Raw genomic sequence first — 18,575 nt, forward strand, 5'->3', positions numbered from 1 at the left:
TCTGATCATTTCCATGCAATTAAAATCACGAGAAATACACAGACGACAATCTATTACGATTTATCTTTCTTATTGTTGCATTAATAAAACTATTTTTATTCGCAAAAAAAAAAAAAAATCAACACCTCTTGGAGCGATTGGAGTCAAAATTGAACCAAAATCTGTTTACGTATGGATTCACATATATTCCAAATTTCAAACAGAACGTAGCATTACTTCTTGAGATAGGGCACTCACAATGGAAAAAAAGAACGGGCGATTGCGCTACCCCCTTTTTAGCTGTTGACACCAAAATAAAATCAGCTCTTATACCCACTAAGGGCTACTTGTCAAAAAATTTTTGTTTGATTCCGTTCGTTATTTCTTGAGATACAGCAGTCACAATTCACGACAAAAAACGCTCTATAACTCAACCCCCGTTTGAGCTATTGACACCAAAATTGAATCAGCACCTGCTCCAGTTAGGGGCAACATATAGACCAAATTTTGTTTGATTCCGCCAGTTACTTCCTGAGGAATAGCAATCACGCATAACTCAAAAAACGTCCCATTGCTCCACCCCCCTTGGAGGAATTCGCGCCAAAAACCAATGGGCACAAGTTCACATAGGGGCACATATGTGTACCAAATTTCGTTCGATTTCATGCGGTAGTTTTTGCTGTAGAGCGGCCACAAAAAACTGGTCACACACAGACGTGACACACACACACACACACATACATACACACACACATACACACGCAGACAGACAGACATTTTCCAAAAATAGTCGAAATGGACTCAGCACACCTCAAAACGTTCGAATCCGTCAAAATTCGAAATTCGAAAATTTGCACGAATCCAATACTTTCTTCTATATATTAGATATAGAAGAAAGTAAAAAGAAAGGAAAAAAAACTAGTATGTTGTGGCCATTACGAAACTTTCTTCTATATTTTTCTTTTTTTTTTTTTTTCTGATCCCTCCCTATGCTTGACGAGGAAGCAATATTCCCAACAAAAACAAAATTACACATGCAAAAACTTGACGACCATCCCAATGTCTGAATTATTGCAAAAGCAAAGCAAAGAGCGAAAATTGAAAGTTATTTTAAAAGCCTTGCTTGAATTAATTACAAATATTTTATTTGTTAACAAACATAAGATGGCAACAGTTAAAAATTTTAAATCATTGAGATAATATTTCCGATCATTTCCATACAATTAAAATCACGAGAAATACGCAGACGACAATCTATTACGATTTATCCTTCTTATTGTTGCATTAATAAAAATATTTTTATTCGCAAAAAAAAAAAAAAAATCAACACCTCTTGGAGCGATCGGCGTCAAAATTGAACCAAAGCCTGTTTACATATGGATTCACATATATTCCAAATTTCAACCAGAACGTAGCATTACTTCTTGAGATAGGGCACTCAAAATGGAAAAAAAGAACGGGTGATTGCGCTACCCCCTTTTTAGCTGTTGACACAAAAATAAAATCAGTTCTTATACCCACTAAGGGCTACTTGCCGATAAATTTTTCTTTCATTCCGTTCATTATTTCTTGAGATACAGCAGTCACAATTGACGACAAAAAACGTTCTATAGCTCAACCCCCGTTTGAGTTATTGACACCAAAATTGAATCAGCACCTGTTCCTGTTAATACCAACATATGGACCAAATTTTGTTTGATTCCGCCAGTTACTTCCTGAGGAATAGCAAGTACGCGTAACTCGAAAAACGTCCCATTGCTCCACCCCCCTTGGAGGAATTCGCGCCAAAAACTAATGGGCACAAGTTCACATAGGGGCACATATGTGTACTAAATTTCGTTCGATTTCATGCGGTAGTTTTTGTTGTAGAGCGGCCACAAAAAACTGGTCACACACAGACGTGACACACACACACACACACACACACACATACACACACAGACAGACAGACATTTTCCAAAAATGGTCGAAATGGACTCAGCACACCTCAAAACGTTCGAATCCGTCAAAATTCGAAAATTTGCACGAATCCAATACTTTCTTCTATATATTAGATATAGAAGAAAGTAAAAAGAGAATATATGCAAGATATAATAAATCATTTATATCTTAGCTTAGCTATGTATTTCCTCAGTCAATGAACATTTGTAACCCAATTACATCATAACAAGACATACATTCATATGAACATCATCCTTCATATTGGCAAATGCTGAAACCTACACTGGCTGATGACATGATGCAATTTACAGGAATTACATTGAAATAGGAGGTTCTTTAATGAGATAATGGGGGAGGGGGGATTTTTTATGTTTCGAACCAGTGACCTCCACATGCTGATTTTTTTTTCCTATATCGACACTTCAGTGAACATTAGTTAATGGGTTAAAGCTTAATCCCCTCAAAAAAAAAAAAAAAAAAAAACGTTCTTTTCAGAACATTTTCAAAATATTCTATCAAATATTTTTACATTTTTGTCTTGCTCCTAAAGTTTTGTGTCTCTGAAAATGTTTGGCAGTTTATAAAAACACGATTGGTTGTCTAAGCATTTTACTAATATTTTACTACATTTTCAGCCTTAACATTAAAATTTTAGAAACTTTTTTGCATGTAGTTTTAACTTTATTCTTTAATAAAATATTTTCTGTGTTAAGTAACTAAAATATCAATAATAATGTTTTTACTTTTGTTTTGCATAGGAGGAAAGGAATTTTGAAAAGACTACTTGGTATCGTCAACTTGTGTTTTATGGGTATTTTAATAGAAGTGACAGAGAGGATAATTCAGTAGACTCAGATGCTAACTTACTTCCGGGAATTATGGAGAAAATTGTGATCCCGAAAGTAACTGGTAAGTTTAGTTTTTTTAATTTTATTTATAGTTTTGTCTCTTATGGATAATTTCTAAAATCATACAGGGTCCAGCATATTTGCCTCCAATGTTAAGGGGGAAGGCGGGGGAGCTGTGTGAGTTGTGACTGGGATACGGTGTTGGAAATGTTATCAACAGATGGCAGTTTATGTGCAGCAGTAGTAATAGTATGGCATGCTAAACATTGTCATGGGGTTGTTATGGAGGAGAATGTTGGAAACCGTGGTTTTTTGATTGCTACTCAGCAAAATTTTTGCATTTGGTTTCAACTTGGCTGACATGGTTCTGTTCGCCCGGAAGAAAATCTATTCACACTGTGAAAATCAGTCCAAAATGTTTTGAATTTCCTGTCAGAAAATTGTTAAAAAAAAGAAACATTCGATGACTCCGTCTCTCCGCCAAAACTGTGTGTCGGTGCCAAAACTGAGCCAGCATATTTTTCTTAGAGTGTTACCCATGGACTTTTTTTTATATTTGATTCCATTCATTATTTCTTGAGGTATGTTAGTCACTCATACCAAGAAAATGTTCGAATGTTCTACCCTCCAAATGGAATTTGCGACAAAAACCAAGCATTCCTAAATTACAGACGGATTACTAATTTCGTTCAAATTCATGCGACAGGTTTTGAGGTAGAGTAGAAACAAAAAAATCGGTGACGCATGCACCCACACACACATTTTCCTTTAAAAAAAAAACAGTCAAAAATTATTTAGCGCAGGTCAAAAGTATAATTCTTCCAAGTTAAAAAAAATTTCACGGGTGCAAAACTTTTGTATGTATATGTTATCGTTTAAGTATGAAATCTGTTATTTTATATAATACCTAGTTATTTCATCGAGTAACTGATTGTGTCCATTAAACAGGGGTCGAAGTAGTCCTATATTTCCTATATTTTCAAAAAAAGCATCAAAATTGTCCTATATTTTTCAAAAATGTCCTATATTTTCTATATTCCCTTTTTTTACATTATATATCTTTTAAAAAGAACAGTAAATAAACTTTCTGACATCGGATTTTTCGCTGAAAGTACGTGCCAAAACGAATTTCAAATTAAAAAATGCAACTGACTAAATCCTGCAACAGGCATCTTCTCTCATTGGCTACAGCAATGTGACATCACTCTATAGTTGATGGAGTTTCGAGAACTAAGTCTGAAGTTGGTTTTAGAATTTTGCGTTTGGGGGGCAACAGCCATTTGTTTTGTTTTCCATCATGGGGGTTTTCGTTTTTGTTGGTATAGGGGCCTTGGTGGTCGTGTGGTTTCGCCAACTTGCTTTGTAAGCAGAGAGGCGCAGGTTCGATTCCTGTCTGTAGCCATGAGTGTTCTTTTATTCCTATGTAATTTACATCTTTCATGTGTATTGTCCTGGAAATAAAATATGGAAAAAGGTTGTGGATTATTAGAGGTAAAATCTTCTTCGCTGAGAATAGCTATATACCCCAATGTGTGTTACCATAAATCAAATCAAATCGTTGGTATATTTTTGTGTTCAGTGCATTTTCTAATTGGAATTTTCTAATGTTCTTTTTTCAATTTTTTCTTTTGTAAAATTTTGGGATCATCGAATGTTAGTTCCTTATGACGTTAAAACGTAGTTTGTTGTATTAAGTGGAATTATAATGGCAGAAGAATGATGTAAAACAGAAGAATGATGAACTTATAAAAAGGAAGAAAAGTTTTATAGTAAGAAACTCCTTAGGTACAATTTATATCTTTGAAGAAAGTAATAGATACCAAAATTTACTAGTCTTAAAAACGCATTTTATAGTCTGTCGTCGGTGACATCAGAGGAAGGACGGAAGATTAGGAAGCGGGGGGGGGGGATTACTCCGAAAAAAATTATCGAAATTGGCGTATGAAAAATAGTTTTAGGTTATCTTTGGTTGTGTTCGGTTGCTACGACAAAAGAGTCGGGTATACTCAAGGTGCATGGAGAAATTTTCGAAATTGATGTCAAATATCGCAATTTTAGGAAATTTTTCAAGACTTCAGGAGGTAGTAATGTTGATGTTCTTTCCTAAAATTCTTTCCAAATTGAAATCAGTTTGAAGCTATTTTTTGTGACCGTAGCGTAGGAAAAATCGGCGCTCTTCCCGAAAATTTTCCGAAACTGAAGTTTTAAACACGCAATTTTGGGTTACCTTTGTTGACGTTGCTAGAGGGAGGGAGATTCAATCGTCTCCCATCGAAGGTTTTCGAAATTGAAATTTAAAGCGCAAATTTAGGCTGTCTTTGGTGATAGTAGGGGATCTGGCGGCTTTCCTCCGGTAATTTCTCTTCATTATTGTTTAAAAACCCATTTTGGGCTTTATTTGAAAACGATAGGGGAAACGTGAAAATATTCCGAACCGAAATATTTTTCAGAACTAAAATCCATTATAGGCTATTTTTTAGAAGGAAGGGTTTTGAGGCTCTTAATTGGATGTTTCTAAAAGCGCAATTTTATACTATCTTTGATGACGTTAACGATACTGAGAAGCTTCGGCGGATCTTACGGATATTTTTCGATATTAATATCTGAAAAATACAACTATAGACTTTTGTCCACCTCACCTCGACGATTGATAGGCATGCATTAGCGCAGTAAAAAGTTTCATAAGCCAAGCAGTTCTCCTCCGAAATTTTTTAGAAATTGAAGTCCCAAAAACGTATTTTAGGCATTGTTTGACAACGATGGGGCTAAGAACGGGCGGGGGTTCAGTGTGCCCTCACGAACTGTTCTTAGAAACTGAAGTCAATTTCAGGCCAGTTTAGGCAGGAAGGGTTCTGTGGCTCCACGGAACCGTCTAAAAACGAAATTTTGAGGTATAGTGATTGCATTGGAGAAAAGGGGGATCCGGGGTCCTTTCCCGAAAGTTTTTGAAACTAATGTCTGAAAAAAGTAATTTTAGTTTGTTTTTCAATAAATTAAGTGAGAGGGGGTGGGATTAGGGGCTTCTCTAAAGACGCCAACTGAGACTGTCTCTGGTAGTAATTGCAAAAAATCCTTCGCAAAAATTTCGAAAAAGAAATCCGAAAAATGTCATTAAGCAATTTTTGATGACATTAGGAAAGGCTGTCCTTTAAAAACGCATTTTAGATTTCGGAGCCAACATTTTTAGGTTATGTTTGATTAAGTTAAGGTGGAAGGAGTGAATCAGAGACTTAATTGGGTCCTTAAGATCGGTGGTTCAACCAGTGAAATGTTCTGAAATTGAAGTCCTAGAAACGCAATTTTAAGCCTTCTTTAATCCCGTCAAGGAGGTCATGGCATCCTTTTGGATCTTCGTTTAAACTTACTACCCAGTGCAAGAGCCCTGTCCTCCTACCTAATCTGAAACCGGGCAGTTCATTCGGGATTTTAATTAGAAAAAATTGCCGTCAAGTGGGAAAATTACAAAATTTTAGTTCGTCATTCATATATGTTTGACTTTCAAAGGAGTCGCAATTTTCCACTTTCTTTCCACGCATCCACGATTATTGAACACAGATTTTGTTGTTTGAAATGCTTATGATGAGAGTATCTAATCAGTATAGCTTTTTTTTATATAAGTAAAAAATGTTTTCATTGTTTAGGTCTATAAAAGCTTGGAGGGTAAACATTAGTGGCCGCCCTCGGTGCCCCTTTTAGAAGGCACCCTTTTATGCTTCAGGAGGGGGCCATTTCCCTCATTTCCCCTCCCCTGTATCCATGTCTGATTACCGGTTCTGTCACAAATTTTTGCAACCAAGTGAAGCATGCATGTAAAGAGTAAATATTAATGGACAATGAAACCAACACAATGTTCCCAAACGTTCTATTGTTCTTAAACTATGCTATATGCTGTCGGGAAATCGACACTTACTTTGATAATTGAACATTTAAAATTCAGCATATTTATTCGGCTTATTATAAGTTATCTTGTGAGAAATTCTTGAGGAATTTTTCTTGATTATAAGAACTACATGATGCGGCCTGCGGCCGCCCCTTGCTTCGGCCGCCCTTGTGCGGTGCACACTCTGCACACCTGCTAGGATCGGCCCTGGGCTTGGCGACACTGGCCATAACAATAGTTGAGTGATTATTTGTTTCTTCTCTGAATGTAATTTATTGTACTTTTTGTTTATTTGGTGAAATATTTTAACTTGCAAGATTTTTTTTTTTGTTTTTAAAGAGTGTTTAGTCATTTAAGTTGAAGAACATGTTTATTTTACATCAGGAGAGGGGGGTAGTGATTTTCGCTTATTCAGGGAACTGTTTTCACATTAAAAAAAAAAAAACGATATCCATTCGATTGTTTTATCCTTTTTTGTTGGATATAACTTGAGGTTAATAGCCTACAGCTAAGCTGAAAATTAGGCAACTCATTTCCAACTGAAAATTTGAGGGAGTGGTCTGCCCGAAGAAAATAAAACATGAATCATTCTTAACACTGAAAAACATTTATTTAACATATATAAAAAATGATTACAATACAATAATTTGGTCCTCCGAAGAAAAATTAAAAAAGATCTTACAATAAGTCCATGCAGGTATCAAAAGTCCTGTCGATGTTCCATAGTGACTCCTCACAGGTAGATGGACGGCATAGCAATCTCCACCAGAATTGCAGGCTGGTCAGTTCACACCTTGTGAGCAAAGTTCACCACATCAGGAAAAAAATATCGAAGATGGACACGATCCTTTTCCTCGGAGACCAAATGTCCCACATAGATTCAATTATAACTTTTCACTTTTATAGACGTCATAGCAGCACGCGCTTTCCAAACTGAAGACATCAGCAGTGAATCATTCAGAAAAGATCAGACCTCACCTGAGAGGCCAGTAGCAAAAACTTATGATGACATGGACGAACACATTTACAAACACCAACAACACAAGACGAGGAGACAAGTAAAAGAAAAGTAGCCATCGAGCTACGGCAGGTCAGAGTATTTATAGCCAGATCCGACCTTGCACGTAACAATGTGACGTTACGTTATTTGCATATTGCAAGAACAACACAACTCGGAAGACACACAGCTTGCAGGTTGCACAATTCTTATTTTATTTGACATTCAGCACTTAACACCTCAACACAGGGTTGGCCGGATTGAACCCAATTGGGTTGGACCCAATGGGTTTTTTTGAAAAAACCCATTTAAAAAAACCCATTATTTAGCCCACTTTTGGGTTTTTTAAAATTTTCTGAGAACTTTTTTTTAAAAAATAATTAATTTAAATACTTTTACAATTTAAACTTCTTTTTTATTTCTTCTTCACAATAGGCAATGGATATAAAAAATGAATTTTGAACTTTAATAGTATTTCTTAACTCTTAAAAGCATTAAAAAATGCTTCAAAGATTTTAAATAAATATATTTAACTTTTTTCCTTCAACTGGTCAATAAGGAGCTCAAATTATCTTGACTCAGTCCTGTCATGTCAGATTTTCTCAATATTTGCAGGTTGTACAAAGGATACTACTTTAGCTAAAAAGCTCTCATGTGAATTATTTTCTGCAAACCAACACGTCACAAAACTCGAATAAACAAGGTATATTTTTCAGAAATTAACAGGTTTTACAAATGGTCGGACAGAAAATGGAATAGGATGTACAGTATTTTCATTATCTTACGAAAAAGTTTAATATTTCTTACTCTGTACACAGAAATAGAAAAACAGGCAACATAAAATTCAAAGAAATGTCTTGATTAAGCTGGAATTCAGTAAAAAGTGATTTAAACTACTTGAAGTTCTACAGTAGTTTTGCATAACAAAATGAAATACAATAAAGTAAAATACAAAAAAAAATGTCGAAATTAAAAACGAACAAATAAACAATAGATTTTATCACTCAAGAAGTAACTTTGCCTTAACTGTTGGTAATCATGGAAACTAAAAAAATCTGAAACTTCACCATTCTTGAGTTTTGTCGTCTTTTATACCTTTCTTCAGAAAACGCTGAATTTTCCAGCTTTTTTTATCAAGACAATTTTTGTGCTTTGTCCATATACTTATGCTACAATATGCTACGAGTACCCCACCTTTCCCCTAAAAAAAGACAAAAAACCCCACATTTCTTTAAAAAACCCCAGCTTTAGTTGGGTTTTTTTGGGTTTTATTTAAAAAAACCCAAAAAACCCTGGGTCCATGGGCTTTTTTAAAAAAACCCGGGTTTTTGCCAACCCTGCCTCAACATGGTTTTCTCATGTGATCGACATGTGCTTTGTCGGAAGTTTACCGACGTCTGCCGAATGACGGCAACCAATCGTAGCGTGCCACATGTTTTTCCGAACACCTCCGATTCAAACTCGGACATTTGAGTGTCGGTAGCAGGTGGATGGGATTTCCCGCGCAAGGTTTTTCTCCCGGAATGGCAAAAGATAAGTCACAAAATGTTTTTTTTTTTAAACAATATTGGTGAAATCCTTCAAGAACCAAAAATAAAGGCATTTAGCCCAACATTTTTCATATGGGGGACGTTGCAGCGGGATTTCCCGTTTTCTCCTTTGAGTATGGCTGAAGGAACAAACCATACAATCTATGAAGATCTTTCAAGTACGCGAGAAAAAATAGCCCATAAAACAACTGCTCAGTGGACACTAGATAAATCAAGTTGTAATAAATATATGCATTCTGACACCAAGCAGCTTAAAACATTTTCTATTTACTTATTTTTTTTCAACAAAACGGTTCAAACACCTGATAGTTTATTGAAATTTTTCAACTTTTCAATTTACAAAGTTTGAACAGAACAACATCTGTCGGGTCCTCTAGTAAATTATAACAATAATAATATTAAAAAATAAATAGCAGTAACTTCAGGATGTATTTACTATTGAAGTGCTGATCGAAAATATCGAATAATCAAAATATTCGGATATATATCAAAGTATGGGATATTTTCGAAAATATGATGATTTTTTCTATCCCTGATTAGGGGCTTCCACTCCTTCGTTGCCCCGGGGCCTCCATATTTCCAAATCCGGCCGTGAATGTATGTAAAATCTTATTCTGGGTTGAGTTGACCATCAGACCTACCTGACCAGAACCTGCACAAGACAAACATTTTTACGCTCTTCTTCAATGCAGCGATAATGTGACTTACTTTAATCTGGCTTTGAAATACTGATTTTAATATTCACGAACTAAATTTTACCATACTGCCCACCCTGTCTAGTGATCAGAGGAGTCTGACTGTGATTAGGAGGTCTGGGGTTCAAATCCCGGCTCGGGCATGTGTATGTACTTTCTCTCTCCTGTAATTTCTTCATGTGAATGTGTTGTTGTGATGTGAATAGATGCCTACCATATAAACAGGCTCTTATAGCATTTGTGTACTGTCAAGGTCAGACTTCACACCAAATTACAGTACAGTTGGAAAAGTGAAGCAGCACATCCCAAATTACCAGCCTAGCTGGCACACAACAACATTTTACCTTTAATAATGCAAATGCCTCGTTAGAAATTTTTTTAAAGTAGTTCTACCTAGGTCTATTTTTCTAGGTAGTTTCCAAGGGACATTTTAATAGACTAGATGTGGTGGTTGAGGAATTTTCGTTTGGCCAAAAATGGACCAATTTATAATTCTTGTGCCTGCTTTGATTCAAAAAAGCAGTTATTTTTTTTTTATTAAAAAAAAATGATTTGATGCCAATTTACTTTAAATTTGCATTATTTTTACCACATTAAATCAAATATTATAGAGAGAGGCATTTCTCCCCCCACCGCCTTACTGCAGCACAGCTGTAAAATAATAAAACTATATAAGTACATCAAATTCTCAATTTTAGGGGGAGGTGAGCAATTGTCTACTTCTGACCTCGCTTAATAACAGCTTGCTCGGCTTCAATGTGACATTCCATTTAGCAAAAAGGCACTTTGTAGGCCCATCAGACCAAGGGCGCCCATATAGGGGGCAAGTGGGGCTCAAGCCTCCCCCCTTAGAAATGAGTACTTTCTTGCTTTTAATGCTTTTTTTCTTTGCAAAAATGTATAAAAATTTCTTTTCCAGCCATTAATGAATAAGTTATTAAAAATGTCAAATTTTAATTAATCTGTACTGAAATCGGTTTCCATGGGGAAAATATTCCGCTAAACCATGGGGAAATTTTTTGAGCCCCCCTTAAAATTTTGCATACGGGCATCCTTCATCAGACTTTAAATAGTAAGTTGACTTCTTCAGCTGATTTTTTATTTATTTTTTTTGAAAGAAAAGTCAGCCAACTTGTCTCATACAGACCAAGTGACTCATAACAGCTTGCTCAGTTCCTATTGACACTTAATAATCTGCTCCAAAGGCTTTTAAATAAATTTTCTTATTAAGTAAAACCTGTAAAGTTGACCACCTGTCTATGTTGACCGCTTTTATCAGGAACAGAATTAGTCCTATCTTATATATTGAAAGAAAACCTCTGTAACTTGACCACCTCTCTATCTTGACCACCTGTCTATCTTGACCACTAATGTACAGCAAATTTGGTTTGCAGTATTGTAAAAAACCCTTTGTAAGTAGACCACTTGATTTATTTTTTAAAACTTACTTCAACAATTATTTAATATTTTATTATTAAATTAATATTTTATTATTTATCTTTTTTTTTTTTTTAGCTTTCTAAGAAAAATTTTTAATGCCTTTACTTACAGACTAGCATTTTACTAACTAAATAAAACGGCAGCATAAAGCTTATGCTGCTCTTTATTCTCCAAACTTGTTTTTCATTCGCTGTTCTATTTAAGATAGCCCGCTCTCTGTTCAAAGAAAATAGGTGTCAGTATAAAAGTACAGTCTTTTCTTTCAGTTGCAATATGTTGTGTAACACAGGAATTGTGCTAAAGAGCAGGCCTGGATCTATAAATTTTGGGCCCCCTGCAACAAAATATGTAGGGCTTCTCCCTAATAGCAGCAGTGACTATTTGTAAAGTTAAAAAGTCTTAGTACTAGTGTTTTTCAATTTCTATGGCCGTCACCCCTCCCCCCTTAAGGAGGTAGACCCCTGCACTGCAGGTATCCAGATCCGGGCCTGCTAAAGAGTAAAGTTACATATTTCTGGTGCAAGGAATTAAGAGATGGGATATTTTAATTCTGCCTTTATTAGCTGGGAGAGTCGAGCTTGTTGCTGTTTTTGCTATATAAGTTTTATATAAAAAGGTTTCAAAAAGAAAGTTAACTGAACTTGAGATTACTAAAAAGTATGAAATATGAAAATTAATTGAGAAGGGAGAAAGTCAGAGAAAATTAGATGGGCACACATGGAATTTCTAGAATTAGCGACTAATATGGTTGAAAACAAGGAAAAAATGATAAAAATATTTGAATAGTATTTTTAATTAGTGTTTCATAATGTTAAACAATGAAAGTGAGTTGAACATAAAGAGTAAGAGTGAATTCATCAAAAAAATGAATACATGGTGCAAGAAATGACAAAAAGTAAAAAAAAAAAAATCATTACTGCCCTTTATAAGTTGACCGCCAAAGTACTGCACCGCAAGTGGTCAACTTACACAGGTTTCACTGTAAATGCATAGAACTTATTTCTAACTCTTTACTCAAATCCAACATATTGACACGAAAGAGGAACATTTGGAAAATACATTAAAATACTTACAGCTTTTTTTTTCTGCTTGTGCAATTCCTTCCCACTTAATTTTAGCTTCCGTTTTGATGTTTCTTTACCTTTTTTAGAAGCATCTGTTTAGACAAAAATACAAGTATCAATAACAAATAATTGTTTAACATCAACAATACTCTAAATTCTAAACCCTACAAATAAAATCACAAAGCAAAATTTAATTTTTAAATTCTGACACAACATTGCCTGTTACATTTTGAAATACATAGCATGAATCATTTCTTTTCCCTTAATTTCCATAAAGAAACATGTTCTTCAACGTGACTCATGTGATGATTTAAACGCAGTGATATCAAGAGAACAATGAATTGATTTTTCCTCGACAAGTTCCTTTTTTTTTGGACAAATACCTTATAAAGTGCTGAATTCATGTTATTTCTAAAAGAAAAAAAGGCGATGTCATAAAATAAACAATACGAGCTGGAACTGAAAACAAGAAACCTTTTTTCATATTTGTCACACAACGATGAAGAAAAAAAAAGAGAACTACACTACTTAGAAAGAGAATGAGCTCACATACTCATTTTTACAACGATTTATTCCTGCTGCTCGATCAGAAAACGTGGTTTTGATCTCCGGGATTTTTTGTTTACGCACTCGTGCTGCTCTGCTCGTTGAGTGCAGTGGAAACCGCGAATCTTCACAACAAGAAATCGGAGCGCCAAGACATTATACACGGTTGATATTCTCACTTCATCGCTTCATTATTAACAACGTGTCAAATTTTGCTCAAGCACGATGGTTGAATCTTGAGCGCTTGAGCTAACAGCTTCTTGGGAAAACCACGCTCAAGTTTTCTTGTGCATATGCTGGTGCTTTTAATAATCACTACTCAAATAGTTCTTCTTCATTTGGCGTTTTAAGTGAAGCGATAAGAGCTCAAACCCAGCAACCATACTTCAGGAAAAGTCACATAAGATTAATTTCACGTGATATGAAATATCCAATCAGATTTGTATCTTTAGAGATGCCTCGTGAAGCTTAACGTCGTGTTGCATGTTTACGTTTACCTACGCGTCGTTGTAGTTTGCTGTAAGAAATAAAAAAATATGGTTGATTCCGGAAAGCAATTATTAAATTTCAACTCCGGTGGAACTTATTTGAAAACTGACGTTAGAAAGAATTTCCACAACCTATTCTTCATACTGCCTACAAGTTTAGCAGTGGTGTTGCTAATTTGCTGTATTTTCTTTCCAAGTAATTAAACAATTTTTATATTACATTAAATATACTTAAATTTTAAATGTATTGATGTTACATATTGAAATTTATTCATGGTATAATAATCTTAACTGTCCAAAATACTTTTATACCAATTTACATTATACCAATATCATTTCTAGTACCTTTTTTACCAATACCACTAAGATTTTTTAAGAAATGTGATTGCTCTTGAAGCTAAAATTTTTGTTCTCTGTACTTATTTCTGGAACTATTATGTAAACAAACTATTATATTGTAAACTTGATGCATTACAGAGGATGACTAACAACATAAAGTAACATTTAATAGACAAGACTACAAGATACATTCATAATTTTGTAATAAACTATTCTACCAATATATTCAAGTATTGTTGCCGCTGTGGCACAAAAACAATGAAACTAAATTTAGTCAAGGCTTATGTTAAGTGCAATAAACAACACTCCCCCTCACGAACATAAGCTTATAAGTCCAAGTCCTTGGCACAATATTTTAATTCTATGACCATTAAGAGCTTTAGAAAGAAAGAGCTTTGACAGAAATGTGCTTTGATCTTGAACCTATGATTGGATTTGATGCAAGCTTCTGAGCTGCTTGATTGTCATTGAATATTTGAATGCTAGGATGAGGAATACACATGTCATTTGCAAGTTGCTTTAAATGTAAAGCTTCTTTTGCAGCTTCAGTCAATGCCATGTATTCAGCTTCTGCGGTTGATAAAACAACCGTTTTTTGCTTTCTTGATTCCCAACTAATTGCAGCTCCAGCGTATATAAAACAATATCCTGTGTAGGAACGGCGATCTAATGTACACGAAGCCCAGTCTGCATCAGTAAATCCAGTTATATTCCGTTTAGTTTTCTTAAATATTAGACCATAGTCTTTAGTGCCTTGGAGATACCTTAAAACTCTTTTAGCAGCATTCCAATGTTGCAACATGTATTAAACTGACTTAAATAACTTACGGCATAAGAGATATCTGGCCTTGTGGCAATAGAAAGATACATGAGTGAACCTATCAAATTTTGGTATGGAATGTTATTCTTTTCTTCAGAGTGTGCTTTTTCTAATTTGATACCAGGATCAATTGGATTTGAAACCGCTTTGCAGTCACTCATATGTAATTTTTCTAGAATTTCTTTGATGTATTTTCGTTGTTTGACTACAATTTTATCATGAGATTGTTCAAATTCCATTCCTAAGCAATATTTTAAGTCTCCTAGATCTCTTATTCTAAAACTTTCCATTAAACTTTTCTTTAGATCGTTTACAGCTTCATTGTTATTTGTCGCAATAATTATATCATCAACATACACGGCTAAAAGAATTCTATCTCCCCCTTTCTTCATTGAGTATAAGCATGGATCAGCTGTGGATGATGAAAATCCAAGTTCCATTAACTTCGCATTAATTGTTTTGAACCATTGTCTTCCAGCTTGTTTAAGTCCATATAATACCTTCTTTAATAAGCAAACCTTTTCTTTGGAGTTTTTCTTTATGTCACTTAACATTTTTTGAGTTTTTAAGAAAAGTTCACTGATCTCATTTTCAGTTTCTTCCAAAAGTATTTCTTGAAGAAATTTTTCAAGACATGTAGGTTTCTCCATGTAAACTTTCTCTTCCAACTTTCCATTTAAAAATGCTGTTGATACATCTAGTTGTGAAAGCTTTAAATTTTCTTCAGCAGCAATCCCCAACAGAAATCTAATTGAACTTAGTTTTGAAACAGGCGCAAAGGTAGCAAAAAAATCTTCATTTGGTCGTTGAGCAAATCCTCTTGCCAGTAAGCGAGCTTTCCTCCTTTCTAAAGTTCCGTCAGGATTTAGTTTTTCCTTTAAAATAATTTTTGAATCAATTACATTGAAATCATTTTCTTTCTCAACAATTTCCCATGTTCCATTCAAAATATGAGCTTTGATTTCATTTTTAATTGATTCATTCCAATCTGAAGATGATGACTCAATTGTTTCATCGCAAAGAAAAGAAGTGTCAGAAAAATCATAATCTTCTAACCAGGCAGGCAGTTTTCTATCGCGTTTTGGTCTTCCTCCAGTTTGTTCAACAACTTTATTGTCTCTAGTGTCAAAATTTTCTTCCTTACTGTCGTTTGTTTAATTTTCATTTAAATTGGTTGTTTCTTCATGTGAAACTTCATTTGTTACATCTATACATGAAGTTTCTCTTTCTTCAAATGTATTTATGTCTTCAGATATTTCATCTACTCTTTGTGATATAATATTAGCATTATTTGAGCTCGGTTCTTTAAGAATTGAAAATTTGTCAGTTTCAAAGTTCGGTTTAAAAATAACATTTCTTGATATTTCTACTTTTCCAGTATCTGGAAAATAAACTCTATATCCCTTTATATTTTCTTCATAGCCAACAAAGATTCCTTTCTTACTTTTTGGATCCCATTTTCTTCTATGTTGTTTAGGAATTAAAACAAATACATCTGTTCCAAACACTTGTAATTTGTTCAAATCAGTTTTCCTGTTAAACCATAATTCATTAGGAGTTTTCCCTTTAATAGTACTTGTTCCTGTACGATTAAGGACATACGTTGCAGTATTTATAGCTTCAGCCCAGAATTCTTTCTTCACATCTTTTGCACAAAGCATACTTCTAGCTAATTCTACAACTGTTCTATTCTCTCTTTCTATTTTTCCATTTTGTTGTGGAGTGTATGTACAGGATTTCTGGTGTTTAATTCCTTTTTCTTCTAAAAATGAAGCTATATCTGCATTTAATGCTTCCAACCCTTGATCTGTTCTTAAAATCTTTACTCTATTTCCTGTAACATTTTCAGCAAGTAGTACAAATTTTTTAATCTTATTCTTTACTTCAGATTTATTTATTTATTTTTTTTAAACTGATCTATAATGACTAAAATCATCTTTAAGTAGTAAAAAATATCTAGATCCCCCAATTGATGGTTCTTCCATTGGACCGCATACGTCAGCATGGATGACTTCAGCTGGGACTTACCAATGTTTTTACTTCTTGTAAATGGCAAGGTGTGTTGTTTTCCAAAAATACATGATTCCCAGAAAAAATTTTCGTCATCAAGGAATTTTATTTCATTTTCTTTTAGAATTCTTCTTACTTGATGAATATTTTGATGCGCCATCCTTTCATGCCAAACTTTCAAACTTTCTATTTTTCTACAATATGTTCCCAAAAAGGCAGTTTCTTCCACTTCAAACATTAGTTTATAAAGTTTTCCCTCTCTTTTTCCAAAAATCTTGACATCATTTTCTTTCTTTACCTTGCATGTATTTCTATCTAATTCAAAAATATATCCCTTGTCAGTAACTGAGCTTATGGAAAACAAATTGCATTTTAAAGCTGGAACATATAACACATTTTTCAAATCTCCATACTCCCATTTTCTACCATTAAAATATTTAATTTTGATGTCACCTTGACCTGCTGCATCAATTATATTACCATCAGCTATTTTAATTTTCACCGCATTTGTCAATTCTGTATAGTTTTGGAGCCACGTTTTATTGCAAGTCATATGCTCACTAGCACCCGAATCTGCGTACCATTCTCTGCCTTGAAGTTTTTCTTCAGTGAACAAAGCCATAGTTGTATAAGCAGCATGATTGTATTTTCCCTTTCCTTTATGCATTTCATTTCGATGACAATCTTTTGCTTTATGGTTTGGCTTATGACATACAAAGCATACATTTTTATCAAAATCTTCTTTTAAGGGACATTGGTTTGCAAAATGTTCTTTCTTGCAAATAGTACAAGTTATATTTCTGTTCTTGTGATTTTTCCTTGTATGCTGGTTCATTTTCTTGCTTGCTAAAGCTGTTTCCGTTTTTCTCGACATATTTTTCATTCTTTCTTCTTCTTCAATCGACAATCTACTAACCAGTTCATTAATTGATTGGTTTTCAACTGGTACTGACTCCCAAGCACTGATGAAATGCTGATATTCCTGAGGCAAGCCCATAAGGACTTTGGTCATAAACATATGATCGGAGATATTTTCCTTATATTGTTTTTAGTCCTAATTTCTTCAAGTCCAGATATGTACAAAGACAAATCCTTTCCATCATGACTATAATTGAAGAACTTCTTTTGTAGCATATAAATGCTCACTTCTGACTTGTGCTCATAAACTGAACACAGTTTATTCCACATAGCATTTGCATTTTCGCAAGTGATAATATGAGCCATCGGACCTTCTTCTACTCGACTCACAATTATTTCTTGAGCTTTCAAATCTTTCTTTCTATATTCAGCTAATTTTTCTAAATAATCATTCTCATCCTCTGTGTCAACTTCAACTGGAAAATCTCCATTAATAGCTTCAAAAAGCCCTTTACTTTCTAAAATTATTTTCATTTGAAACTTCCATAAGTTCCAGTTATTTCCTGTTAGCACTATCGCACTTGTCTTATCCATATTCAACTCTATTTAAACTCAAAATAATTACTTAAAATAAAAATCTATCTTCCAGTTTTATAGTACTCACTAATTAGAAGCTAATCCTGGTCCCCATAACCTGTAAACTTGATGCATTACAGAGGATGACTAACAACATAAACTAACATTTAATAGACAAGACTACAAGATACATTCATAATTTTGTAATAAACTATTCTACCAATATATTCAAGTGTTGTTGCCGCTGTGGCACAAAAACAATGAAACTAAATTTAGTCAAGGCTTATGTTAAGTGCAATAAACAACATATATTAACTAGCAGGTCCGTCACTTCAATGTTTTTTCGGAAGAGGGGAGTTAAAGGGTACAGATTTAGTGCATATTATATATTAAAACAACAAAAACCACACAAATACATTCAATTTTCACTTGACACGCATTAAATTTACAAAATCTTGGAGAAAACAACCTATCCTTCCTAATAAGGACTGGCCTATTAGTAAGAGTAGCATGTGTTACAATAATCAGGGGTCTGTTCAGGATT

General features: G+C 34.3%; 1 protein-coding gene across 1 annotated transcript in view; it reads right to left on the reverse strand.

Moving 5' to 3' along the window:
• LOC129225885 (U3 small nucleolar RNA-associated protein 18 homolog) overlaps positions 1 to 13,180 on the reverse strand; it is a 49,812-nt gene extending 36,632 nt beyond the window's left edge. The window contains 2 exon segments of the mRNA XM_054860415.1: positions 12,404 to 12,486; positions 12,948 to 13,180. Of these exon segments, the coding sequence (XP_054716390.1) occupies positions 12,404 to 12,486; positions 12,948 to 12,951 (87 nt within the window). The 5' untranslated portion in view covers positions 12,952 to 13,180.
• Between the last annotated feature and the right edge of the window lie 5,395 nt (positions 13,181 to 18,575).

The sequence above is a fragment of the Uloborus diversus genome, chromosome 7 (assembly GCF_026930045.1).
Source record: "Uloborus diversus isolate 005 chromosome 7, Udiv.v.3.1, whole genome shotgun sequence".
NCBI classification, from domain to species: Eukaryota; Metazoa; Arthropoda; class Arachnida; order Araneae; family Uloboridae; genus Uloborus; species Uloborus diversus.